The sequence below is a fragment of the Ceratotherium simum genome, chromosome 22 (assembly GCF_057802395.1).
Source record: "Ceratotherium simum simum isolate JZ-2026a chromosome 22, ASM5780239v1, whole genome shotgun sequence".
Taxonomy (NCBI): Eukaryota; Metazoa; Chordata; class Mammalia; order Perissodactyla; family Rhinocerotidae; genus Ceratotherium; species Ceratotherium simum.
Window position 1 is genome coordinate 25,385,517 of NC_141921.1, and position 27,429 is coordinate 25,412,945.

The following is a 27,429-nucleotide window of genomic DNA, read 5'->3' on the forward strand; positions in this document are numbered from 1 at the left end:
AGGGAGAGAGTGACAACATAAGAGCAAGAGGAAGATATTTGATGATGTTTTTTCTCTAGGAAGAGAGAGGGATTGGAGCAAGCGCAGAGGCAGAGGGTTGACTATGGACACAAAAAAGAGCCCCTCCCCTCTCAGCTTGGAGGGAGGTGGAGACGACCATGAGACTTTGTTTCCTTCCTCAAACAGGATAATCCTCACCATGAGAAGATATAAAATGCCTGCTACAGAATAGCTGGTTGATAAATATCAATCCTTTCCTCCCCTCCCTGGCTGTGCAGCTTCAGTCCTCTGAGGCCACATGTGACGTGACTCTGGGATGTCACAAGGCTAAAGAACATAGCTATTTTTTTTTAATAATTTTATTTATTTATTTATTTTTTCCCCAAAGCCCCAGTAGATAGTTGTATGTCATAGCTGCACATCCTTCTAGTTGCTGTACGTAGGACGCGGCCTCAGCATGGCGGGAGAAGCGGTGCGTTGGTGCGCGCCTGGGATCCGAACCCGGGCCACCAGCAGCGGAGCGCGCACTTAACCGCTAAGCCACGGGGCTGGCCCTAAGGAACATAACTAGAGCTGAAGAAATTAAAGGCAATTCCAAGCTTTTCTGGAATTCCAGGAGAGTAGAGGCTGCTTTCTCCCGAGGTTCCTAAGCTGGGAAGTTGTAAGCATGGATCCTCCACTACGTGGACAGAGACTGCCTGATATTGAAACCAACACAGAGGAAGGCAGAGCTGAGAAATGGAGAAAGGGCAAGACACTGAGACACCGTGGGAACACACCAGATGACATCATCTCAGTGCTGGGATCTAACCATGTCTGAAGCCCCTGAACTTTCCCGTAATGTGATCCAACAAATTCCTTTCCCCTTACGCAAAGCCCATTTCTGTTAGGATTCTGTCACCTGTAGCTGAAGAAGTTCTGACTAATATAGGAAGTGGGCTGTTGCTAGGGATGCCCGTAACTCGTGGAATTGGCTGAGTTGAGGGAGTAAAGAACAGTGAGGATTTCCCTATCCCAGGCTCGGAGGTCAGCATTCCCTGCCATGCGGCTGCACAGCCAGGGTCTCCTGAAGCTCAGCCCATGCATCTAACATCAGTGAGAGCTTTAGGGAACTTGGTAGAAATAAGTCAGGAGGTTGTGTGTATGGGCTATTTTCCCAAGACTTCAGTTCAGAGTCAAAGAGACAGATTTGGCAGAGAGAATAATGAATAATAAAAGATAACATTTCTGAGGCACTCGTCATGTACCAGGCTCTATTCTAAGTGCTTTACACTTATTAATTCATTTAATCTTCACAGTAACACAAAGAAGTGGCTACCGCTGTTATTCCCCATTTTACATTTGAGGAACTGAGGCCTGGAACAATTCGCCCAAGGTCACGAAGCTACACAGCAGTACAGCTGTGACTTGAATCCAGGCAGCCTGGCCCCTGAGCTCGTGTGCCTACAGCTTTGCTAAGAGAGATTGCCTGTAGCCAGCAATCCAAGCTGATGCAGGCTGATGGTCACGTGCTTTGCAGGATTGAAAAAGCTCATCTCTTTCTGTCAAAGCTGAAGTGAGTGGGAACAAAGGCAGGGAGGCAGGAAACACAGCCCCTTCCCAAGCCCTTCCTACCTGTCCCCACTGGGAGAACAGTTACCCTAGGTAAAGAGCCTTCCACTGGGATGCAGCCTAGTGGTGGGGGGCAGCCAGCTGTGCCTTCCTCCCGTGCCTGGTGTTCACAGTGCTCCAAGACAGAGATGAAGAAAGAGGCTCTGAGCCGAAGACTGGGAGGTCCTGTTGCTAAGAGAGACTCCTTCTCTTTCCCTGGCACACCAAGATTCAGGGACCATGACTCACAATTCTTCTGACTTGGTTATTAGCCTATGGCATTATCCAAATGTGAACAGTCAGAAAATGTGCCCAACTTTCAAGGGAGTGGTTTTGCCAGAGAAACACCAATCCTGGCACCTAGGAGCCTGCGATTGATCAACCACTAAGGCAATGTCTTGGCTCCAAACAATACCAACAGGAAATCCTCAAAATCCTTCTAAGATGTGGCCACAGAGTTACAACAGTTAGGGGTGACTCCCCAACATGGCAGAGCAACAGACTGGCCTCACTCGACCAAGACATGGAATCCTTGCAGTTCCTGATCTGTAGGATGCAATACACACCAAGGACCATTGGGTGTTGTTTCCCCTCCTATCTTTTTCCAAATGGGGTGGCTTATTTATAATTATCTTGTGTTCCTTCCACCAATGCCCCAAGGTATTAGGGGCTGATTAACTTCATTATTTATCTATAGCAGTGTTTCCCAAACTTTTTGGACCTCTTTACAATCTGAAAAATTGAAGACCTGAAAGAGCTTTTGTTTATGTGGGTTACATTATTGATGCTTGTCATATTAAAAATTAAAATTAAGAATTAAAAAAAATATTTATCGAGCCAGCCCTGATGGCCTAATGGTTAAAGTTTGGCACGCTCTGCTTCAGCAGCCTGGGTTCAGTTCCTGGGCTCAGAACCACGCCACCTGTCTGTCAGTAGCCATGCTGTGGCAGCTGCTCACATAGAAGAACTAGAAGGACTTATGACTAGAATATACAATTGTGTACTGGGGCTTTGGGGAGGGGGGAAAAAAAGAGGAAGATTGGCAACAGGTGTTAGCTCAGGGTGACTCTTTCCCAGCAAAAAATATATATATATATTTGTTAATTTAAAAATAATAAGCCCATTAATGTCACCATAAATAACATCTTTTTCAATGCAAAATAATGACATTTTCCATATCAAAAAAATTAGTGAGAATGACATTTTTGCAAATCTCTTTAGTGTCTGGCTTAATAAAAGACCGCTAGATTTTCATATCTGCTTCTCTGTTCAATCTGTTGAGATATGTTGTTTTGGTTTAAGTACATGAAGAAAATTCAGCCTCATGCAGATGCATAATTGGAAAAAGGAGTATTTTTAAAGCCTTTTTAGCTAATTGTGTATATTCATCTCTGATACTATACCAAAACTTGACAAATGATAGTTTTGTACAATTTAGTTTCAATGTGGAATCTGAAACCATATCGATGAACTTTTCATTAAATTAAAATACAGTGGTCTATCTTGCACTTTGAATGCATCCTTTATCCATGCATGATTTTGTAACATCATGTATTGGTCACTTGGAAAATATTGGTTCAGTAAGTTATATAGCTCTTCCAAATGTTGATACATTTCATTATACAATATTAAAAATCATATTCATTAATGTCACCACTGATCTTATCAAAAAGTCTTTAAGTATTGGGAAGCTATTAAGCTCACAGTGGTGGATACAAATTTTGCAAAAGTCTCATTTTCATTCAAAAGCTCAAATTTTATCATTGGCAGCAAATACTGTCAATTTTTCCCCTTGAATTGACAGTCTCATTTCCTTCATTTTAGAGAAAATGTCTGCAAAAAACCCACATTTGCATAACCATCATATGTCTTTCAATCCTTCTTTCAAGTAGAAATGGTGTTCAGGAAAAAAAGCAGCTAGTTCAGCTTGCAACTCAAACAATTGCACAAGTGCTTTTCCTTGAGACAACTGTGGTACTTAGGCTCCAGCAGAATTCTTCCTATTCTGTCAAAATATTGAAAAGAAGTATACTCAAGGGTGGAGATTTAATAAAGTTAATAATTTTTACTGTTTCATCAAGTCATTCTTAAGTGAAACTGGTATATTTATTTCTTTTACTGTGCATGCATGCCAGTGATGAACACAGCGACCATAAGTACAGCCTGAAGCCACAGCCTTGCTTTGTGCTCAGGGGCCAGCTGTTTTGCCCACCATTGCTTTTCCACCATCCAAAAGGCAAAATAATGCCTTAGTATTATTATGAAAATAGGTTTGACTTCACAGACCCTCTGAAAACTCTTGGGGACCCTCAGGAGTGCGCAGACCACACTTTGAGAACCACTGATTTGATGCTTTATTCATCAGTTGACAAATACGTATCAAGCAACTTCCATGTCCCGGACACTCTTCTAGGTACTGAGTATTGAGTGGTGAGCTGTAGCCGAGATACTCAAGGCCTCTGCTCTCATAGGGCCAACATTCTTGTGCTAAAAGTAGAAAATTGATAAATGAACAAGATTATTTCATCTAGAGAAAAGTACTTGAAGAAAATAAAACAGGATAATTTAATAGAGAGTGGCTTGGGGATAATGTACCTTCATGCTTCAATACAGTATCCACTAGCCCCTTGTGCCTATTTAAATTTAAATTTTAATTACTTAAATAATTCAGTTTCTCTGTCACACCAGCCACATTGCAAGTGCTCGATAACCGCATGTGGCTAGTGGCTATCATATTGGACCGTGCGAATACAGAACATTTCCATGATTAAAGAAAGCTCTATTGGACAGTGCGGATTTAGACCGTGTGATAGAGAAAAGTTCACTGAAGATTTGAGGACAGAGTGTTGAAGGCAGAGGGGACAGCAAGAGCAAAGATCCTAAGATGGAAAGCACTCTGGTGCGTTGAAAGAAAAGAAAGATGAGCAGCGTGGCTGAAGTGCAGCAATTGAGAGGAAAGTGGGAGGACATGATATTACGGAGGTGGTAGGAGCCAGGGCGTGTCGGACATTGCAGGCCCGGTGAAGCCCTGCATAGGCCGTTAAAGGAGGGCGTTGATATGACCTGATTTATGTTTTCGAAAGATTGCTCTGGCTGCTATGTGGAAAATGTATTGTAGGGGTAGAAGTAGAGGGGCCAGTTAGGAGGCTACTGGATGCAACGAGTGACAATGGAAATGGAGAGAAGCTGTTTGATTTAAGACGTATTTTGGAGATAGAGAGACAGGACTGGCAGATGGAAAGAATTTGGAGAATGAGAAAAAGGGAGGAATCAGGAATGGCTTTTATGCTTCTGGCTTGAGCAACTAGTTAGATAATGGTGCCGTTTACTGAGATGGGGAAGGCTGGGGGAAGAATGAATTGAAGAGAGTGGAACTAAGAGCTTTTCTTGGGTATATTAAGCTTAGATGGCAAGTAGGCATTCAAGTAAGAGATGACAAGTAAGCAGTTGGATGCACAAGTTTGGCATTTAGTGAGAGATCAGAGCTGGAGATATACATAGGAGTCATTGACATATTGATAGTATAGAAAGACAAGGGATTGGGTGAGATCACTGAAAAAGAGGGTGCAAGTATAGAGAAGAAAAGGCCTTTGACCAAATTCTCAGGCATGCCATCATGAAGGATCAAGAGAGGGAGATCTCAAGAAGCTGAAGAATTGTTGAGAAGGTATTAGAGTGAATGAGCTGGGAAGAAAGGAGATGGGTGTCAGGGAGTAGGGTGCTGAGATGTGAGGTCTTAGAGGTAGTATATTATTGATGATGATAAGTTCAAGGCTTTGACCTTCGAATGGGTAGTTGAAGACCGGACTTAGAGATTCAAGTCCAGGAGAGGGAAATCAACTAAAGAGAGCAAGCATGAGTGGTTACAGAGGTAGGAGGAAAACCTGAAGGGTGTGGGGTCACAGAACCAAGAGAAGCACGTTTTAAGCAGGATGGAGTAGAAAATTTCTGCAGAAAAAAGGCATCTTGGTTGACTATTGCTGAGAGGTTAAGATGACAACCGAAAAGTGACCATGGGGTTTAGCAACATGGATGGCGTCCTTGACGAGAGCAGTTTCAGTGGAGTGGTGAGGTTGGAGGCCAAAGAGAGTAAGTGGGTTGAAGAGTGATGAGATTTGAGAAAGTAGGAAGGGAGGCAGAGAAATGAGTAGTGGCTGAAGGGCAGGTAGAGTCCAGGGGGGTTTTGTTTTGTAATTGTTTTAAGATGGAGATATACAGTACGTTTGGTTGTTGACTGGAATGATCCATTGGAGAAGAAGCACTTGATGTAGGGAGAAAAAGGATATAATTACAGAAGCAAAGCCTTTGATAAGGAGAGAGTTTAGCCTTAAAAAAGAGCAAGGGGACTTCATTTATGGTAACAGAGAAGAAGGCAGAGAGTGTGGGTTCCTGTTCTGGGTGTGGTGATATAATTATGACTAAACCTGGTCTGAACATTCTTGTACAAATTTTTGTATGAATACATGTCTTCAATTCTCTTGGGTACGTACCTAGGAATGAAATAGCTAGGTTATATGGTAATTCTATGTTTAACTTTTTGAGGAACTGCCAAACTATTTTCCAAAGTGGCTGCACCATTTTACATTCCCACCAGCAGTGCATGAGGGTTCCAATTTCTCCACATCCTCATCAACTCGTTACTTTCTGTCTTTTTGGTTACAGCCATCCTAGTACAGATGAAGTGGTATCTTATAGTTTTTATTTGCATTGCACTAATGACTAATGGTCTTAAGCATCTTTTCGTGTGCTTATTGGCCATTTGTATATCTTCTTTGGAGAAATGTCTATTTGAATCCTTTGCCTATTTTTCACTTAGATTATTTATCTTTTTACTATTGAGTTGTAATAGTTCTTTATACATTCTGGATGCTAGACCCTTATCAGACATATGATTCGCAGATATTTTCTCCCTGTCAGAGCTTTGTCTTTTCACTTTTTTTTTTTTTTGTGAGGGAGATCAGCCCTGAGCTAACATCCATGCTAATCCTCCTCTTTTTGCTGAGGAAGACTGGCTCTGAGCTAACATCTATTGCCAATCCTCCTCCTTTTATTCCCCAAAGCCCCGTTAGATAGTTGTATGTCATAGTTGCACATCCTTCTAGTTGCTGTATGTGGGACGCGGCCTCAGCATGGCCAGAGAAGCGGTGCGTCAGTGGGCGCCCAGGATCCGAACCCAGGCCGCCAGTAGCGGAGCGCTCGCACTTAACGGCTAACACACGGGCCAGCCCTCACTTTCTTGATAATGTGCTTTGAAGCACAAAAGTTTTTAATTTTGATGAAGTCAAATTTATCTATCTTTTCTTTGGTTGCTTGTGCTTTTGGTGTCATATCTAAGAAACCATTGCAAAATGCAAGGTCATAAAGACTTACACCTATGTTTTCTTCTAAAAGTTTTATAGTTTAAGTCTTTGATTCATTTTGAGTTAATTTTTGTATATGGTATGAGGTAGGGGTCCAATCTCGTCCTTTTGTCTGTGGATACCCAGTCGTTTCAGCTACATTTGTTGAAAAGACTATTCTTTCTTCCTTGAATCATCTTGGTACCCTTGTCAAAAATCAATTGACCGTGGATGTATTTTTATTTCTGGTATCTTTATTTATTTCCAGACTCTCAATTCTATTCCACTGATCTATATGTCTATCCTTATGCCAGTACCACATTGTCTTTATTACTGTAGCTTTGTAGTAAATTTTGAAGTTGGGAAGTGTGAGTACTCCAACTTGTTTCTCTTTCAAGATTATTTTGGCTATTCTGGATCTTTTGCATTTCCGTATGAATTTTAGAATCAGCTTATCAATTTCTGCAGAAAAAAGGCAGCTTGGATTTTGATAGGGATTGCACTGAATCTGTAGGTCAGTCTGGGGAGAATTGCCATCCTAACAATATTAAGCCTTGCAATCGATGAACCTGGGATGTCTTGCCATTTATTTATATCCTCTTTAATTTCTTTTATGTTACCGATGTTAAGCAGAGGAGTGACATGATCTGATTTATACTTTAGGAAGATTACTCAGTAATGAGGAAAAATGATTGAGGGGCAAGAGATGCTACATGAACAAGGACAATAGCAGCAGGGACAAAGAGGAAGGCACCTGTTACAGAAATATTCATGAACTAAATCAGCAGGACCGAATGATTGACTTTATGTAGAAAGAGAGGGAAAAGTAAAGAGTGACTGCCAGGTTTTTGGCTTGGGTACATCATGAGGCCACGAACTGAGACAGAAAATACACAAGAAGCAGTTTGGGGGAAGAGAAGAAATGATCAGTGGGTCTGTACGTGTTGAGCTTGAGATGACTGGGACACCCAGGTGGAGAGGTGAGGTAATTAGATATTTGAGCCTGATGCTCAGGAGAGTTGTCTAGTCTGGGGACAGTGATTTGAGAATCATCATATAAAAGGGGAACCGTGAGACTGCATGAACCAACCAATGGGAACAATAGGGGAAGTAGAGAGGATGCAAAGGAATACCAATATTTAAAGGTTGAGCTGATGACAAAAAGTCCACAAAGGAGACTCAGAAGGAACAACCAGAGAGGCAGGAAGATAACCAGGAAAGAGGTGGTCTTTAGGAGTGCAGGGGGAGTGGCGAGTAATAATAAGCTATGAACTGGGATGCTTCCGTTGGATTCAGCAGAGTTAGAAGTCACTGGTGACCTAGACAAGGGCTCTTCCTGTGGGGGGCTGAACCACACTGCTGTGGATTGAGGAGGAGGTAGGAGTTGAGAAGATGGAGACAGCAAGTAAACAGAATCCATTCCAGAAGTTTGGAGGGGAAGGGAAAGGAAGCGGTAACTAGAACTATAAAGTAAGTTGAGGGAAGGTGTGTTTTTGTAGGATAGAAGAGACTTGGGTATGCTTACAGGCTGATGGGGAGGACTTAGCAGAAAGGGGGAGGATAAGGGATGGAGTGGGGTCCAAGTGGAGCTGGAGGAGCCACTGGGAGAAGGAGTAAGGAGGTGAGAGGATTTAGAATAGTGCTTTTCAAATTTCAATGTGCATACAAATCACATGTCTCAAATCTCCCTTCTTCTCTCCATCTCCACAGCCACCATCCTGGTCCAAGTCCAAGAACCCTATACTTCTCATCTCTCCCTGGACAGCTGAGCTGGCCTTCAGATCTTCCACCTTGTGGTGTAGGCTTGGTGGTGGAGAGGCCAGGAGGGGCCTAGCTGAATGGAAGAAAATAGAACAGGCCAGTGGCCTCTGTGAAGTGAGAGGATGAGGCAGTGGGAGTCAGAAGATGGGCATGCTGTAGGAGAGGGCTTTGTGGGATGCCTGAGGTTGGGATTTCAGAGGGGACCATTCAAGGCATGGCCCTGGAGAGAATGGCTAGGGTCATGAGGAAGGTCACTGAGGAGCTCAAGGAAGGGTATTGGAGGGTCCTTCACATGGATGAGCAGGACATTAGGACAGATCACCTGACCAAGATCTGGAAACCCAAGTGCTTGACGGATGGAGACAGGGGAGAGCAGGGGCAGCAGATCAAGTGATGAGAAAGGGGTGGCAGAGTAGAGCCAAGTGACAGGAGTCTCAGAGGAGAAGGAGAAAATGACATATGCACATAGGAAAAATCCTCCAAAATGTGAATGGTGGTTGTCCGTGGGGTAGGGAGGATTATGGGTAGTTGTGATTCTTTCTCTATATTTTCCTATTTTTCCCCTAAGTTTTCTACAAGGAGTTTTTTTTTTTTTTGGTAATATAAAAGAAAAAAATACAAAGAATGATAAACAGCCCATTCACACCATCTAGCATTCGTCGTTGTAAACATGCTACAGTCCTCTTTAATCACCTCCTCTTCTCAGACAAGCGTGACCAGCTGGCTTTTCATTTTATGTTCATGTACATACACACCTAAGATAGAATATGGCAGGGTTTGTGTGCAATAATTTTATTTACCTGGAGGAACTGTTCTTATAATTAGGAAAAAACAAAAATCTTTTTTAAGGTGAGGAGGGGTTGCACAGGGACTGGAAGCCTGAAGCCCCCTCCCCAGCTGAGCAGCCCAGCAGGGAGGCCACCCTGGGAAGACCCAGCCTCCAGGTTAAGTGCACCAGGCCACACCTGGTGGTTAAATGTTCCAGGAAGAGAGGATTACGCCTTATATTTCTCTGGCTAGGTTTCAGCCCACTCCCATATCTCTCAAGTCATTTATGCCTCAGAAATCTGGGAAGCAGGGAAGGCAATCATTATCCCCATTTGACAGATGGGGAAACTGAAGCCCAGGGAAAGGCAGTGAGCTGCCAGGGTGTCACAGTGAGTTGGTGGAGGACAAGGGACTAGAGCTCTGGCCTGCAGTTCTTCCCAGAACTTCAGGCCAGTGTACAGAGGGGTGGGGCAGAGGCAAGGGACACCATGTGGCTGGGACTAATGGACTTTGGCCTCTTGGCAATAAGGAAGAGAATTGGCAGTAACTTCAGGCAGCTAAAGCTAGGCCACTGCCAGGAAAGTGTGTCTGGGGAGAAACAGGTGGGACTGTTCCTCCTCAGAGGCCCCAGAGAGCAGGCCCACGCCCTGGGGGCTATGGCTCCCCCTATTCCTCCCCCCCAACACACACACACACACACACACACACGCACTCAGAAGTTAGGAGCAGCCTTCACAGTTAGACAGGCCTGGATCCAAGTCTCAACTCTACCATTGATTCATGCTGTGTGATGTTCGAAAAGCCTTTACCTTTCTGGGCCTCAATTTTCTCATCTGTAAAATGAGGTAATAATCTTTAACTCTCAGTATTGTTCCAAGGAGAAAAAGAGAGAATCCTCATCTTTGCATCTGAAAGCAGAGACATTTGAAAGGTCTGGTCCCCAACCTAATTCCAGAAGGTCCCAGATGGGCTCGGTGTTGAGGAGACTGCCTGACACCAACTGGTAGAGAGGTCGCATGCACGCACGCGAGATTTGACATCAGCTTTGCAGTGACCACAGGTGCTCACCAGGGCAGCCCTTGGGAGGTGGCCTTTGTCATCAGAAAGTTGTTGGTGGGGGCCGGCCCCGTGGTATAGCAGTTAAGTGAGAGCACTCCGCTGCTGGCGGCCCAGGTTTGGATCCCAGGTGCGCACCGAGGCACCGCTTGTCAGGCCATGCTGTGGCGGCATCCCATACAAAGTGAAGTAAGGTGGGCACAGGTGTTAGCCCAGGGCCAGTCTTCTTCAGCAAAATAGAGGAGGATTGGCATGGGTGTTAGCTCAGGGCTGATCTTCCTCACAAAAAAAAAAGAGAAAGTAGTTGGTGGAGTGGGGGCAGGGTGGTAGTGATGGGGCCTTTCCTTCCTTCCTTCCTTTCTTCCTTCCTTCTTTCCTTTCAACAAAAGCAAGACATAAATGAATGCTTATTGTAAGAGTCCAACAATGCAGCCATGTGCAAAACAAAAAGCCAAGTCCTTCCCCTTGCTCTCCTCCAGGCCCCCTCCTCTCTTGGCTTTCACTTCGGTGCTATCTTGCTCTTAGGAACAACTTGTCCATAAACATCATGAAACGCATGCGTATCTTTGCACTCTTTGGTCTGTAGGATAAAGACCTAGAAATGGAATTGCTGGGTCACAAACGCAGTCTGACCATTTACCATAGGAATGTGTACTGCCCAGTTACTAAAAGACTGTCCTCATGGACAACAACCTTTGAATGCCAGCCTGGGAGGGCACCAGCCCCATGGCTTAATGAACTGTCCCCATCTTCCCTTCCACCTTGCAAGCCTTTCTCTCCACCCTACACCCGCTGTGCACTGTCCCCCTTCAGACAACAGATGACAGGGAAGCACGTCTGCCAAGGGTTTACCAGACAGGCCTGCCTGACTGTGGTGGTCTGCGGATGCCCTGGGGGCTTCCTAGGTGTGGTTCCCTAGGGCTCTGCTCCCTCCTTTGGTGCTACTGTGCTCTCCAAACTCCAGGGGCTCTGTGTGCTGACCCAGGCGCCCGACTCACAAGGCACACAGTAGGCACTGGAACAGGTGTGCAGAAAGGCACGCATTCGCCAGACATCTGGTGTCGGATGCATCTAGCCAGCCCCTGCCCTCAAGGCCACCGACCGGTGCCATGAGGGGTGCAGACTGTGAATAGATGCTGTCCAGATACCACGTAAGCGCCTCCCAGAGGCCTGCTCTGAGGGCCCAGAGAGCCCAGGGAGGCAGACACAGCATGGCCACATGGGAGAACATGTCACAGAGGGCTGGGTGGGAATCTAGTCTCCAGCTGACTCCACCACTTCTGGCTGGGCCCTCTTGGGTGAGGGCACTTCTGGGCGCTGGGGATGAAACAAGGCAGGGCATGGGTCCATCCTGGTACATTAAAAGGGCTCAGTAACCAAAAGCCAGGGTTAGTAAAGCTCCTACTACGTGCTCCTGCTAGGTCTGCCTTTGTAAAGATACTCTAGAGTTTTCAAAGCATTTTCTTATCTCATTTTTGTATCTCATTTTGTCTCACCACCTTAGGGGACAGGAATTATGATTCCTGATTTTCCAATGAGGGAACAGAGACCCCCCCAAGACGGAGAAGTAAAGCGCCTTGCTCAGCGTGGCAGACGGAAGAATCCCAGGCCAGGGCAGAGAGAGACAGCGATTTGCCTGAGGCGACCCACTGCTGCCCCTCCCCTCCTCTAGGAAGAAGTGGATTCTCAACCTTCACCCTGGGGGCTTTCCCGTCCAGGTGCCCACCAGGTCACGGTAACCGCAGCTCACACGCGTGTGGCCCGCAACTCACTCCCTAGGCCGGACGACAGCGGCTCCTCTGAGTTTCCATCTGTAAAATGGGCATAACTGGAGTGGAGGTGGGCCACGAGAGTGTGTGTCGGGGGTGGGGGGCGGGGGTGCAGGCGCCAGCCGGGATGCGAGGCGGGCGCAGGTGGGTGGGGCCAGCGCCGTGACTCGACCGGGCAGGCCAGGAAGGGTTGCCCAGCCGGTCAGACAGGCCCGGGATGCAAACGAGCCGCCAGGGCCCTCCCGGGGCTGGGTCGCCTGCGGGGTGACGGGAAGGGAGGCGGACCGGGCGCAGGGATCCCGGGGCTCGAGGCGGGAAGTGGGCGCGGCGCGGGCTGTACCGGGCGCGCGGCGGCTGCGGACGAGGATGGGAGCGGGGCCCCCCGGCCTCCCACAGCCTCTGGAGCCCCGCTGAAACCGGCCGCGGAGACCCCGCGCGGGAGCCGAGATGTGTCTGCGCTTTGGTGAGCGGCGGGGGGCGGCCCGAACCCGCCCCAAATCCTCCTGCAGGGGGCGGAGCACTGTAGTGGGAGCCCGGGGTCCAGGCCGCCTGCTCTGCAGGTCATTTTCCGCTCTCGGCCTCAGTTTCCCCAGCAGTGAGATGGAGGGAGGAGGGCTGCTGGTATCTTCTCGATGTGGGGTAGCACCTTTGCCTCTCGCCCCCACTTACCTTTCTTGCGGAGGAGGGACCCGCCCAGGTGGGAGAAGAGACGCTGGAGAGAGCAGCCCCCACATCGCCCAGAAGGAAGAGCAGAGGGAGGGGGATCCAGGGCCCAGGGAGTTCTGAGCCTGAGGCTGCCTGCCCTTAGGCTTCCTCAGCCTTGCAAGGGGCTCCCACTTCCGTACCCTCCTCTCCCCCAGCCAGGCAAGGAGGGAAGGGCCATTGGCAAACAGGATCCGGACGGGAGTGAGACGGATCTGTCGCCTCCCCTCACTCCCTGGGCACAGGGATGCTGCTCTTGGGCATCAGACAGACCTGAGGAGTCCCCACTCTCTAGCCAAGAGACCTTGTGAGCCTCAGTTTCCTCGTCTGTAAAATGGGGATGGTAGCTCCACCTCCTAGGACTACCCTGAGGGTGGAGTTAGCTCCTAAGAGTAAAGAGCTGACCACTCTGCCAGCCACACTGCTAAGTGCTCCAAGAATGGTAACTTAGAAACAAAGGAGACTGTGCAGTGTCCAGGCACAGCCCCGCGCTGGCACTGTGCCTCCAGTTTGACCAAGTCTTGGTCCTGGGATGCTGTTGTTGTTACTGAGCCCAGCCCTGAGCCAGGTGGTGTCTGGGCTGCCAGGTAGGTGGGTGGATGGGGTGAAGTGGGTCAGGCCCCTGGGACGAAGCTGCCTGCCCCTTCCTGTTTGGCTGGCAGTTAATCTGGGTGATGCCACTCCCGTTCCACGGTGCCTGTCCAGCCCATGGTCTGCCCTCTGCTTCTCCTAGACCTGGTCCAGCTCCAGAGGGTTCTGCAGGTTCCAGGGATCTCAGAGAACAGCTAGACCAACCCATCCCGATTTACAAATGGGAAATCTGGGGCCCAGAAAGGGAGGGTCTGGTGCAAGGTCACGCAGAGGGCCTGTGACTGAGTGGCGCCATCCCTCCCTGCCTCCTGGGGACTGCCTCTTGGCACAGAGCCCCCAAGAACATCCAGTCTAGTGATTTCTTTCTTTTTTTTTTAAGCTGCAGAGCTCCCATGTATGAAATATGATCCAATCGTCTCGGCCACAGATGGGGAGACTGAGGTCTAGGAAGGGACTCACAGGTCCCACCAGGAGCAGCTAAACAAACAAGGGAGCTGTTTAGTTCTGGGGGCCCGGCCAGTCTTCCAGTCTCTCAGAGCTGGTCAGAGTAAGGGGGATGGCGGGGTCAGAGGGCCAGCCTGGTGTGTGCCCTCGAGGGCAGAGCCAGAACCCATAGGGGAAATCCAGGGAGCAGATCTGGAACAGCCCGAGCTACCCAAGGAGTGGGCTTCCTGTTCCTGGAGGTGTGCAGAGAGGGGCTGGGCAGCCACTTGGCCATTCAGTGAGAATCTGCTTATGAGTCCCTGGCCTTCTTTTGACCCCAGCCTCCCCCGCTTGCCCCCTCCCTGCCCAGTGCCCCTGCACCGAGAGCTTGCTTTTCCTAGCACGCCCAGCGTATGTCCCACTTTCCCATCCATCTCCTCATGGGACCCTCCTTCCCTGTGGGGAGACAAGGGTTCTTCTTCCCATTTTACAGATGGGGAAATGGAGACTCAGAGGCTTGAGTTTCTTGCCCGGAGTCAGTTCAGCAACTGTGAGTTGGATATCTACCCTGTGCCGGGCCCTATCCACCAAACTGAATCCCGAGCAGGATCTGATCCCTGTCCAATGAACTAGGGGCTCCTTGGGGCCTGGACAGTGACTATCAAGCTCACTGTGGCACCTTGGGGCCTGGCACAGAGCAGGCACTCAGTGACCATGAGTATCAGTGAATGGGGAACTTGGTGGAAGGATCATAGAGCTAGAGACCAGGGTTCAAATCCTGGCCCTGCCACTACTACCCTTTATTAAGTACCACCTGTGTGCTTTTCCAACCTTGGATTCCAAGGACTCTCAGGAAGGCATTGTGAACCCCTTTTCCAGATAAGGAAACTGAGGCTCAGAGAAGACAAGTCACTGGCCCCAAGTCATCCAGAAGTAGACTTAGAATCTAGTGTCCATCACTCCTGCCAGGGCCTCGGTTTTCTCCTCTGCCCCACTCAGGACCCTGACACAGCTGTCCCCGACAGGTGGCCTGAGTGTGGATGACTTCCGGAAGGTGCTGATGAAGACGGGGCTGGTGCTGGTGGTGCTGGGCCATGTGAGCTTCATCGCAGCTGCTCTCCTCCATGGCACAGTGCTGCGCTACGTGGCTGCCCCCCACGACGCTGTGGCTCTGCAGTACTGCGTAGTCAACATCCTCTCTGTCACTTCTGCCATTGTGGTATGGCCTGGCTGGGAGGGTGGCTGGCAGGAGGAAGTGGAGGGGGCCTGAACAATCTTTGCTGAGTCCCACCCAGAGCCTGGAGTGGGCAAACAGAGAGCCATAAGCACTAACCCCCACTCCTCCACTTACCAACTGCCCAAGTCGCTCAACCTCTCTTTGCCTCAGCATCCTCATCTGTAAGATGGGGATGGTAACAGTGTCCACCTCAGAGGGTCCTGGTGAGTATTGAATGAGATCATCCATATGAAGTGCTTAGCACAGTGCCTGGCACATGGTTAGTGCTCACTCCTGAGAGCTAAGATTATTATTACAACAGGGAAATACTCAAGACGGCATTGAACAGAAGGAAGGAGCATCAGCTCAGCTTGGGAGGGTGCACAGAGGTGGAGGCCCCTGAGCTGGGTACTGATGGATGAGTAGGAGTTCAGAGATAGGCTGAAATTACCATCCCCCAGGTATGAGGCATGCTGGGGCTGGCCAGTAGGAAAGGAAGCAGGGATGGCATTGCAAGTACAGAGAGTGCCAGATACAAAGGTGTGGAGGTAGGAAGGGCTAAGATTTGTTCCGGAGACACTGAAAAACACAATTGGGCAGGAGCTTGCATTAGGCCTGGTCTCTAGTAAGTGCTCAATAACGGTGGCCATGGTATGACCAGCTGTCAGACCCTGTCTGATGAATCCATGAATGAAGGGGCCTGGTATTCTCAACTTCACAAAACCCTTGCCACCTGTCAGCAGAGGTGGCTGCAGCCTTTGAGGAACACCCACACATCAGTGTCTGGGTTCTGTCCTTGCCACCTCCTGGCTGAGGGACTTATTTCTCTCTCTAAGCCTGTTCCCTCCCCTGCAAAATGAAGCTCAGACAGCCTGCTGGCCCCGGGGCTTGGGTGAATGAGGCTCATAGGCCCCAGCAGGTAGGAGAGCCTCGCTCGGTGGGACAAGGCTGGGCTGTGCAGATGTGTGCGGGGTCCCTTGGAGGTACTATTATTGCTGTTTGTTCCTCTCTTCAGCTTGTGCAGAAGGCAGGGAAGGCAGTGAGCTCAGGGTTAGGAGGTCCACCAGGGATGGGCTCTGGGCTGGACCACTTCAGCCTTGCCCTCATTTCCTCTGTTAATCCTTACTGCTCCCAGCAACATGGGGCCATTATTATCCCCACTTTCCAGAGGGGGAAACCGAGACTCAGGGATTCACCCAACCTCTTGCTGATACAAAGAAACCACGCTGGATTTGAAACAACTTGTGTCTGACACCAAAGCCAGTGTTCTTTCCGTGAGCTCATCCTGCAGAGCAGGGCTTAGCCCAGAGAGGTTGAGGCACTTACTTGTGGCTGCACAGTGAACTAAAGACACTGTTGGGCCCCGCATCGTCTCACCTGCCTCCCATGGGTCCAGCCCATGCCTGGTGCAGTGAGGGAACTCAAGGAGGAAGCCTGGCTGAATGGAGCCCCAAAGATCCAGAGGGCAGCTGGTAGGCTAAACAGTGGGCCCACCTCTTGGGACTGCGGATGGTTGGGGAGGCCTGCAGGAGGAGGAATCAAGCAGGTAAAGAGGAGCAGGAAGGGTGTTCCTGAGAGGGCACTGTGTGGGTAGCATCATGAGCAGGTATGTGTGGGTGTCCATATCCAGGGCAATGAGGGAAGACACTGGCCGGGGTGGTTGAGAAGCTGATGGGACTGGGGCCAGGTCATAGGAGCCTGGGGTAATTTAAAATACTCCTAGGGATTTTGAATTCTACTCCATAAAGTGTCCTGATTTGTTTTATTTTTTTTTTCAATTTTTTTTTTTTTAAAGATTTTATTTATTTATTTTTCCCCCAAAGCCCCAGTAGATAGTTGTCTGTCATAGCTGCACATCCTTCTAGTTACTGTATGTGGGACGCGGCCTCAGCATGGCCGGAGAAGCGGTGCGTCGGTGCGATCCCAGGATCCGAACCCGGGCCGCCAGCAGCGGAGCGCGCGCACTTAACCGCTAAGCCACGGGGCTGGCCCCCTGATTTGTTTTAAATAACAATTTTGTTTTTAGCTCTTTGCCAGTTCCTTATTTTCTTCCAAAATCTTTTCCACTCCAAGGAGACGTGTTGTATTTATCCTGTGACATGCCCCTGCGGCCCTGGGATGCACAGCCCCCTGTTTGAGATAGACAGCTGTAGGCAGTGGGGAGTCGTGGAAGGTTGTGGGCAGGGAGTGATTGTGTTTTAAAACATCACCTCAGAGCTGGACCATGAGGAGGCAGTGCTTCTGTGCAGATCTGGGTAATGACCCCAAAGCTAAGCAGGGGTAAGGGGTGGGGGTTTGAAGGGCCAGAGTTGGCACTGGTAGAATCTTTACCCAGAGTTGCCTTGACCCCTGCCCACTCTCCTCCAGCAGCGGGTCAGGGCTGACTTGCGCCTCCCCTACAGGTCATCGCCTCGGGCATCGTAGCCATCGTTTTGTCACGTTACCTCTCCAGCATCCCCCTGGTATGTGACACCTCCTGGGATGGGGCTGTAGGGGTAGGGGCAGCAGCACACGCAAGGGCCGGGGCTGCTTGGAGGGGGTGAGGCTGACCCCATGGGGGCCAAGCCTGACATCCACTGACCAGTGGCTTCCCCTGTCCAGCGCTGGACAGTGTTTAGCTCGAGCGTGGCCTGTGCCCTTCTTTCTCTGACCTGTGCTCTTGGCCTCTTGGCCTCTATCGCCGTGACCTTTGCCACCCAGGGCCGGGCACTGCTGGCCACCTGCACCTTTGGGAGCCCCGAAGTCCTGGCGCTGGCACCTGACTGTCCCTATGACCCCACACGCATTTATGTGAGTGCTTAGGCCTGGGATGGTGGGGAGGGGAAAGGGGGGACCCCAAGGTGCTCATCAGGGGTGGGAAGGGTTCTTGGAGTCCTGCCCTCCACCCCCAATCCCAGGTGGCTATCTCTGTCCCCTGTGCCCCCACAGAGCTCCAGCCTGTGCCTCTGGGGCATCTCACTAGTGTTCTGCGTGGCGGAGAGCGTGTTTGCTGTGCGCTGTGCCCAGCTCGCCCACCAGCTGCTGAAATTGAGGCCCTGGTGGGGGAAAAGCAGCCACCACATGGTAAGGCCTACTATCCCCTCCACAGCCCTGACTCCCCATATTTCCTGGGAGCCCCTGCTGGGGAGCCCAGGCTGGGCCGCACCCACCCCTCTGGATGGGGCCCTCACCTTGAGACCTGGGGCAAGTTTTTCTCCCCAGGGCCAAAGGGAGAGGCCTGGAGGCTCAGAGAGGTCAGATCTCCCCGCTAAGTCACACAGCTGACATGTGGCTCTCCCCCTGCCCAGGATGAGTCTTGAGGGAGGGGGAGGAGTATCTGGGCTGGAACTGGGGGCACTCCAAGGGTACAGCTTGGCCGTTGCTTGGGGAGGAGTAGTGATGCCCCTTTGCCCAGCCCTCCCCTCCTCCCGTTCCCTGGGTCTTCTGGAGGAGGAGACCCAGACGCAGACCTAGACCCAGACCCAGCAGGCCTGACAGCCTCCCGTGTCTCCGCAAACACAGGAGAGCCCAGAGCCCGTGGAGGGCCAAGACCTGCTGAGCTGCACCGCCTCGGAGCCGCTGACACTCTGACAGCTGATGCCTCGCCTGGGCCCTCTAGCCACTGGAGCCCTGCAACCAAGTCTGCACCGTGACCTGGCTAGGATTCCTGCAGCCAGCCCAAGAGGGCTCAGTGGCCCCTCGGGGACCCAGGTGGGGCTTTCAACCGCGTCCGCCGGCCACTCAGCCTACTGCACTGAAAGAGACTTTATTCTGAAGTTATTAAAAAGAACAGAGATGCTCCACATAGTTGCATGCAGCGGGGGAGGGGGCTCAGCCAGGGGGCCTGTGCTTCCTTCTCACACAGGACACTGTGGGTGGGGCTCTAGGTGTGTCTGCCCATGTGTCTGTGGGTCTGTGTGTGTGTGTCTGAGAGAGGCAAAATACATAGAGGGCTCCGTGGTCTGTGTTCCTCCAAGTGCTGAAAGGCGGGCGGACATTCATGGGACCCACAGCTGGGGGGCTGGAAGCCGGAGGTTTTCCTTTTGCACTGTGGCCTCCAGGCCAACAAGAGCAGGTGCAGGAAGGGTGGAGGCCCTCCTGCAGGGAAGGATGGCTCAAGGAAAGCTTTTCCCCCACAAGCCCCCACACGTCTGGAATCCTTGTCTCCCCTCCAAATAAAAAGACAGCCTTCTCACCTGGGCATGATTCCCCCTTCCAGCCAGGCTGAGATCTACAAGGTGAGGGGAGCTTGCTCGGTGGTTCGGGGAGGGAAGTCTGGCCTCGTGGCTGTGTGTGAGGGGTGGGGGAGGAATGGTTGAAGTTCTGTCTAGGTAAGGTAGGGCTGACTCGGAGGCGCAGACCAAGCCAGAGCCTGTGTCTGTCTATCATTGCCCAAGGGAGATACTGTCTCTTGGATTGGGGGGTGCAAACCACTTGCTTGCTTGGGCCTTGGGGGGACTGCAGTGTTCCCTTCTCCATGGGCCCCCAGAGTGCAGACCCTGAGGGGGTGCAATCTGACCCCCAGCCTGGATAGACACAAGGGAGAGGAAGCTGAGAGCCGGGAGAGGGCCCGTGAGGGCAGGGAGGCGGGGGAACCTGGCTCCTCGCCCTCAGAACTGGGAGGCGCTGCTGGGGTCGCACTGCAGCAGACGCACGATGGACGGGTCGCTTTTGGCCCCGCGGATGAACTCCTCCAGGGACAGCTTGCCTGCGGGGCGAGGGAAGAAGTGATGGAGGAGAAGGCAGCCGCGAGGCAAGGGGAGGCCGAGGAGAGCCGCGGGAGAGGCAGGGGGAGTGGCGCCCGCCCCGCCCCTGCCCCTGCCCCTGCCCCCTCACCGTCGTTGTTTGTGTCCATTTGGCGGAAGATTTTCTCAGTCCTCTTTTCCGGGGTCGACTCGTCCTCCGGCATCTTCATCACGGACGAAACCATCTTGTAAATGGCCTAGGGGGCGGGAGGGGAAGGCAGGGAGTGAAGAGCGTGCCTGAGCCCCCCACCCCCAACATCCAAAAACACCCCCAGGTGCGCTGATGATCGCCGCTCCCGCCAGAGTGAGGTGGCGAGGGGCTCACGGAGCCGTGGAGAACTAGGGAGTTCAGGAAGGAGTGTGTGGGAAGGCTTCCCAGAAGAGGGGGCTGACCAAGTTCCCTCGGAGCGCTAGTTGGGAAAGGAATCGCTGGCAGAGGGATCTACATGAACAAAGGCACCGCGACGCGAAGCTCTAAGTGGGCGCTGAGAAATTTGGGGTGGCTGAGTGCAGGGGGTCAAGAAAGATGATGGAGGACATCGGTGTCCAGGTGGTGAAGGGAGGTCCTAGAAGGCTGGTTTTAGGAGCTCGTGGCCAGCTAAGTACTGAGTGAGAGCTGCTTGTCAACAACACTGGGGCTCGGCGGCCCGCGCTCGGTGGCCCACAGGGGACGCTGGGCCGAGCAGGTGGCACTGGGCTGCGGTGCCGCTGTGGCCGGCAGGGGGCGCAGGGCCACACTGAGGGCTGAGGGCCCGAGGCAGCTGGGCCCAGAGGGGGCGTGGATATTATGCAAATAAACGCAAATAAGCATCTGCTGGGGGCGGGCCCAGGGCTGCAGCCGCCACGTGCAGGAGCTCCGGAGGCGACGGGAAGGTGTTTTGCGCAAAATGTACACAGAACGCGTAGGGCTTGGCCTGTGGGAAAGGCTGAGTCCCGGTGTCCCGGAGCTCAAGCAGCTGACCGGTCGCCTTAATCTTCCAGCTCTTTGCTACTGACACCTCCTCCAAGAAGCCTCCCTTCTCCCATCCCATAAACTTCCCTTGCCTCAGATCCAGCTTCAGCCTCTGCCCTGCTCTCTTCCCGCCGCATTTCCTTGGGTCTGTCCTCCATGCGGCCTCTGAAAGCTCTTTTCAAACACGGATCTCCCCCATCACGTCCTCCGCCCAGTGATACGCCCCCTCATTCCCATCACACAGGCCTTCCTCCAGGCCCGCCGTGCACCCGGCTCCTTCTGGATGCTGCCCCACGCTCCTTCTGCTGCCTCCCACTCCTCCTTAGGGCTCAGCTTACACGGCGCTTTCTTGAGGAGGCCTTCTCTGATCCAGGGTGGCTCAGAGCCCATTAACTGGCCCAGAGCCTCCTGGGCTTTTCCTCTGGGGACACCTCTCCGGAAGTATTTATGCTTTTGTAGGATTGCTCCTAGTCCCCAGCATACAGACAAGGACCATCGACATCTAGCTAGTGCCCATATTCCCAGAATGCACAGGGCCTGGCATCTGGCAGGGACTCCCCTATTTAAAAGCTGTTGGCACCTCTTGCTGCCCTCTGTACCAAGTCCAAACCATTCAGCCCTTGGCAGTCAAGGCACTTCACGCTCTGGTCCCTGCTGACCTCTCCACCATCAGGCATCCCCTGGTGATTCTGCCACAACCAAGCCTCCCTGCTCCTTTTAGGTTTCCCAGCATTTACAGCCTCTCCCTGGAACAATAATACTAGCCACCATTTATCAGGCACCTACTATGTGCCAGGGACTTTACATGCATTATTTCTAAACTTCACAACAGTCCTGAAAAACGGGTGATAAGAAATCAAGGCTCAGACAGGGAATTGATAGCAGGCACTGGATTAGAACCTGCTCCCTCTTAGCGGTTGGACAGATGCTTGTGGGATGGTGATGACCAGCAGGGGCTTTGAAGTAAGGTGGACCTCGAGTGGTATCCTGGTTCCACTAGTCATTTGCTGTGTAGCCTTGGAGAGTACTTAACCTCTGTGAGCCTCAGTTTCCTCATCTGTAAAATGGGTGTAATTACATCTCCCTTATTAGGATTGTCTACAGGATTTTTTTTTTTCACTTTTTTTTTTTGTGAGGAACATCAGCCCTGAGCTAACATCCGTGCTAATCCTCCTCTTTTTTTTTGCTGAGGAAGACGGGCTCTGAGCTAACATCTATTGCCAATCCTCCTCCTTTTTTTTCTCTCCCCAAAGCCCCAGTAGATAGTTGTATGTCATAGTTGCACATCCTTCTAGTTGCTGTATGTGGGACGCCGCCTCAGCATGGCCAGAGAAGCAGTGCATTGGTGCTCACCCGGGATCTGAACCCGGGCCACCAGTAGCGGAGCATGCGCACTTAACCGCTAAGCCACGGGGCCGGCCCTGTCTAGAGGATTAAATGAGGTAATATGTGTAGAACAGTTGGAACAGTGGCTGGCTAGAGTAAGTGTGAGTAAATAGCTCATATTATAATCTTTACTCATCCACCACATCCTCAGGTCTTCCTTGCCCTTCAGTCCCCTGGACTCCCAGATGTCACATTTATACCCCTGTCCCCGAGCTGGTCAGTGTGGCCTGCACACTTGTCTCTCCCACCAGAGTGGGAGCCTGGAGATGCAGCGCGGACCACAGGGCTGGGAACCAAGAAGAACTGAGTGAGTGACTTAGAGAGTTCTGCTCCCCTTGTGACAACACTTCTCCTGGGCCTCCTAATTAATTGTCTGGAATTGCTGTTCACTCATTGTTTCACTGGAGCCGATTTGTAATTAATCAGTCACCAATGGTTTGCAGAGCTCTGTCTGCACCGGCCGTCAGGGGCCGCCCGGCTGCTGTAAAGGAAACCAGGAGAGAGAGAGAGCAGAGGCCAGCCAGGAAAGGATGCCCAAGGAATGGGACTGGCTTGACCGATGCCCTGGCTTGACGCCTCCATCAGGGCTAAGATTTACGAGTATACACCAGTGCAACCACACTAAGTGGTAAAACTTGAACATCCCTTTGGATTGGTTGGTATCCAGCTGCTGCCCAATCCCTGAATGTTCCCCCACCCCGCTGACTACCCCGACTCTTCTGCCAGGACCCCCAGAACTCCTGCTATACATCAACTAAAGTTAACACCAGGCCCACTGGGGTCACTGACAAACATTAAGACTTCCCCCTAGTAATGGGCGTAGAGAGGGCACCACATCCTGAGGCTGCACATTCTACTCTGGCTGGAGAGAGCAGACCCAGACCCTTAGCGAGAGAGAAGCCAACATCAGGAGTCCAGTAGGGACTGGATGAGTTGGAAGGGGGAGCAGTCAGCAGAGCTGAGGGACCAGAAGGGAAAGGATTCAGAGAGGCAGAAGGAAAGGGAGCAGGAGCTTGTGCAAAGCTGTGCGGCAGGATTACTCAGGGCACACTCCAAGGATGTTGAAAAGGCCATTCTGGCTAGAGCAGAGAACGTGCAGAGGAGAAAACAATAACCGACACTGGCTAACGTTTACCGAGTACCGATTACATGCCAGGCCCTCTGCTCCAGTTCCTATCTGACTTGATGCCTACACTAGCCTTCTGAAGTAGGGGGTTAACACCCTCACCTTACAGGTGAAGGAACCGGCTCAGGGAAAAAGTGAACACAGACCTGGATAGGTAAAATCGAACCAGAGGCCTGAGGGTCTTCAATGCTGGGCTGAGGGGATGGGTTTTTGAGATAAAGGTTTTTGAGATAAAGCTAACATGTGTCACACTTAAATTGGTAGTAAGAAAGGGCATTCATATTAGGTCCTTAAATCTCCCCGTGAGGTCGGCATCACCAACCCCACTTTACAGATGAGCAATCTAAGTGTTGAGGTCACCTCCAGAACTGGAAGCCAGACCCCTTTCAAGAGGAAGCTCTTAGCGATGGCCAACTTGAGCTTGACTCTACTCACATGCTGTGTGACCTTGGGCAAGTCACTTCACCTCTCTGAGCCTCATGGGGTTATTGTAAGGATGCACTGAGTTCACGGGTATAAGCACCTCACTTAGCACTAGGTTCTTGGTGGGCCCTTAATCAATTAGTTGGAAGGTGGCTGAGCATCCAGATGGAATGCGGATGATGGAGCCAGGTGGCTCACTCACAAGCTGTGTGGCCTCCAGCAAATGTCTTTACTTCTCTGAGCATCCCTTTTCTCCTGAGTAAATGAGGATCAATAAAACATAACTGCCCTGTATTCTGCGGAAATGTCAAGTCTTAAAAGACAAAGAAAGGCTGAGGAGCTCTTACAGATTAAAGGGAACTAAAGAGACATGACGACTAAATGCAACGTGTGATCCTAGACCAGGGCAAACGATGTATAAGGAACATTATTGAGACAGTTGGGGGCCGGCCCCGTGGCTTAGCGGTTAAGTGTGCACGCTCTGATGCTGGCGGCCCAGGTTTGGATCCCGGGCGCGCACCGACGCACCGCTTCTCCGGCCATGCTGAGGCCGCGTCCCACATACAGCAACTGTAAGGATGTGCAACCATGACATACAACTATCTACTGGGGCTTTGGGGAAACAAAAAAAAGGAGGAGGATTGGCAATAGCTGTTAGCTCAGAGCCGGTCTTCCTCAGCAAAAAGAGGAGGATTAGTATGGATGCTAGCTCAGGGCTGATCTTCCTCACAAAAAAAAAAATAAATAAATCAAACTGTTAAAAAAAAAAAAAAAAAGACAGTTGGCAAAATTGGAATATGGTCTGTAACTTGGGTAACAGCATTGTCTCTGTTAAATGTCCTAACCTTGATAATCATATTATAGGTTATGTAAGAGAAGGTCCCTGTTCTAGGAAACATTTCTTGATGTATTTGGGGTAAAGGGTCATGTTCAGAACAACAACAAAACATCACACACACGTGCACACACACGATGATAAAGCAAATATAGTAAAATGTTAATTGCTGAATCTGAGTAAAGGGTATATGGGAGTTTTCTCAACTTGTCTTAAATTGGAAATTATTTCCTAATAAAGAGTTTTTTAAATGGGTCGTAAGAATAGCACCTGCCACTACCTACCCACAAGGGCTGTGGAGAGGATAAAAAGGCAGGGTGGGTGCAAGCTGCTGGGCCCTGCGCCTGGCATCCTCAGGGGCCCAGGGGCCCACCTGTACAATCTCGAGCATCTCCTCGCGGCTGATGTAGCCGTTGCCGTCCAGGTCGTACATGCTGAAGGCCCACATGAGCTTCTGCTCCAGGCGGCCCCGCGAGGTCACGCTCAGCGCAATGATGAACTCCCGGAAGTCGATGGTGCCATCGCTGTTGGTGTCGAAGGTGCGGAAGACGTGCTCGGCGAACTTGGAGGCGTCTCCGTAGGGGAAGAAGTTGGCGTAGATCTTCTTGAACTCGTCCACGTTGAGGATGCCTGTGGGGCAGTCCTTGAGGAAGCCCTTGTACCACTCCTGCAGCTCCAGCTCCGAGAACTCCGTGTTCTCCCGCAGGTCCTGCAGCATCTCGGGCCGCAGCTTGCTGTTCTGTTTGCCCATGGCCGCCGAGCCAAGTCCCACCTGGGTCCCCCAGGGGGTCAAGGGGCAGAGAGGAGTGGTCAGGCCCTCCTGGCCCATTGACACCACTCCAGGAGGGCCCCCAGACACCAGACACCCCGGCCTCTTTTTTGACCCAGTGAGAGGGAAGAGCTGGCCCAAGGTCACACAGCCTGTACCCAGGCATCCTGCCTCTGTGACATGCTCCACACCATTTCCCCAGACCTGACAGTTCCCCAGGGAACAGACCTGGAGACGGAGGAAGGGAAGGGGGCTCACATTTACTGAGGCCCTTCTCAGTGCCAGCCACTGAGCCTTCACAGGTGTGTACCTTTCACCCTCACAAAGTGAAGCCTGGGGGTCAGCCCCATTTTACAGATAAGAAAGCAGGCTCAAGGAAGTGAGGTGACCTGGTTCAGGTCACACAGCCATGGAGTGAGAGGGCTGACTCCCAGAGTGGACCAGGAAGGTGCAGAAAGGCCTTCTGGTCCTCCTCCCTCCTACCCACTGCCCCCTTGTTGCCTCTCATACACCTGCTCACCACGAAATACACCTGCAGCCCAGACACTGACCTGGTCTCTCCCACACACACGTGTGCCTGACAAGGGCAGCCTAAGGCAGGTGTTAGCCTGGGCTCCAGAGCCAGACCACCTGGGTTTGAATCCCAGCTCTGCCTCTTACCAGCTATGTGACCTTGGGCAAATTCCTTAAATTCTCTCTGCCTCATCTGTTAAGCGGGGGTAACAGTACCTACCTCATTATTGTTGTGATTAAATTAGTTAATACATGGGAAGCACTTAGAACGACGCCTGCACATGTAAGTGCTACATAAATGTTAAATAAATAAAAATAATTTACGTGTACCCAGATGCCACAAGATGCACAACAATACACAAATGAATACATACTGACACATATGCTACACAGCTCACCAAATCCACACACTGGGTCTCATGCCACTCACATACCAGCCCATACCCACCCATGGGTCACCATGCCTCCACACATGACAACATTCCCTCTGCCCCACAGCTCACATGTACTGACACACGGGACCAAGCACGCACAACTCCCATACCCTGTGCATTGAGACACACCAGCCCACAACCCCACATCTCAGACATGCCATCACAAGCCAACTCCCATGCTGACACCTCTCACATGGCCAGCTTCACGTGGGACCCTCAGGCACCCTTGTCATCTTTCTTTCTTTTCCCAGGGGTGCTGCCAGGTCCCAGGAGAGGAAACTGCAGCCTTTCTCAGACCTACTAGGGGACCCTTTTCCAGGGATACCCCTAGCCAGCCAACCCTCCCCCAACACTTACCTTTCATCTGGTTCAGAAAGGCCCCCTCAGTGCAGGCGGCTAGTGTGTGGAAGGCTGAAGGGAAGGCACTGGAGTGGAGACAGCCAGGCAGTTCTGGGCAGGGATGTAGGGGTGTGTGCTGGTGACTCTGCCCCCATGTGGGGCTGTGAGACAGGGCGAGGGGGGTTGCCTGTGAGTGCATGTGCTGAAGCTCTGTGCACATGTGGGTGAATGTGCAAGAGCATGTGCCCGTGTATGCATGTGTCCCCGCTTTCTGCATTGCATGTCTCTCCGTGTGTTTCAGTCCATATCTGTGCATGTGCACATATGTGCTTGTGACTAGGTATGCACTCATCATAGTGTGAAGGAATGTGACTGTGTGGCCATTTGGGGGACCTGTGTGCGTCCTCAGCAGTGTGTCACATGCATGTTTTTGTAAGTTGGTGATCCTCCTTTCTAAATCAGCCTCTTCTGCCCCAGGCTGAGGACCCACTGAACAAGTGTGTGTGAGAGGACTGAGGAAATGCGTGGGGCTGGGGCGGCGGTGTCCCTTAGTCCCCTCCTCAAGGTCTAAGGAATTGGGTCATCAGGGCGGAGGCAGAGAGATGCGTTGGGCAGAAGAGATCTTCCAGTGCCCCCTCTTCCCTGCCACCCTCAGAGTTGCCCCTCCCAACTGGAAGACTTGGAAATGAGGGTGGTAGAAGATTCTGTTGTCC

The 27,429-nt window shown here is 51.2% G+C and overlaps 2 protein-coding genes across 3 annotated transcripts; one reads left to right on the forward strand and one right to left on the reverse strand.

Moving 5' to 3' along the window:
• The first annotated feature begins 12,527 nt into the window (after nucleotides 1–12,527).
• On the forward strand, nucleotides 12,528–19,389 carry TMEM54 (transmembrane protein 54). 2 transcript variants are annotated; one of them, XM_087446358.1, is made up of 6 exons: nucleotides 12,528–12,746; nucleotides 15,025–15,218; nucleotides 17,618–17,677; nucleotides 17,916–18,005; nucleotides 18,144–18,278; nucleotides 18,717–19,389. In XM_087446358.1, the coding sequence occupies exons 1-6, from the start codon at nucleotides 12,731–12,733 to the stop codon at nucleotides 18,783–18,785; spliced, it is 564 nt and encodes a 187-aa protein (XP_087302484.1). In that variant the 5' UTR covers nucleotides 12,528–12,730; the 3' UTR covers nucleotides 18,786–19,389. The 2 variants fall into 2 exon arrangements, with proteins under 2 accessions (XP_087302484.1, XP_004425969.1); XM_004425912.3 differs by having other exon boundaries at nucleotides 12,529–12,746; nucleotides 17,817–18,005.
• A 280-nt stretch (nucleotides 19,390–19,669) lies between these two features.
• Nucleotides 19,670–27,384, reverse strand: HPCA (hippocalcin). Its single transcript, XM_004425911.3, has 3 exons — nucleotides 25,035–27,384; nucleotides 20,031–20,136; nucleotides 19,670–19,902 (listed from the first exon to the last, which is right to left on the reverse strand). Exons 1-3 carry the CDS (start codon nucleotides 25,488–25,490, stop codon nucleotides 19,805–19,807), a joined length of 660 nt encoding a protein of 219 aa, XP_004425968.2. The 5' UTR covers nucleotides 25,491–27,384; the 3' UTR covers nucleotides 19,670–19,804.
• Between the last annotated feature and the right edge of the window lie 45 nt (nucleotides 27,385–27,429).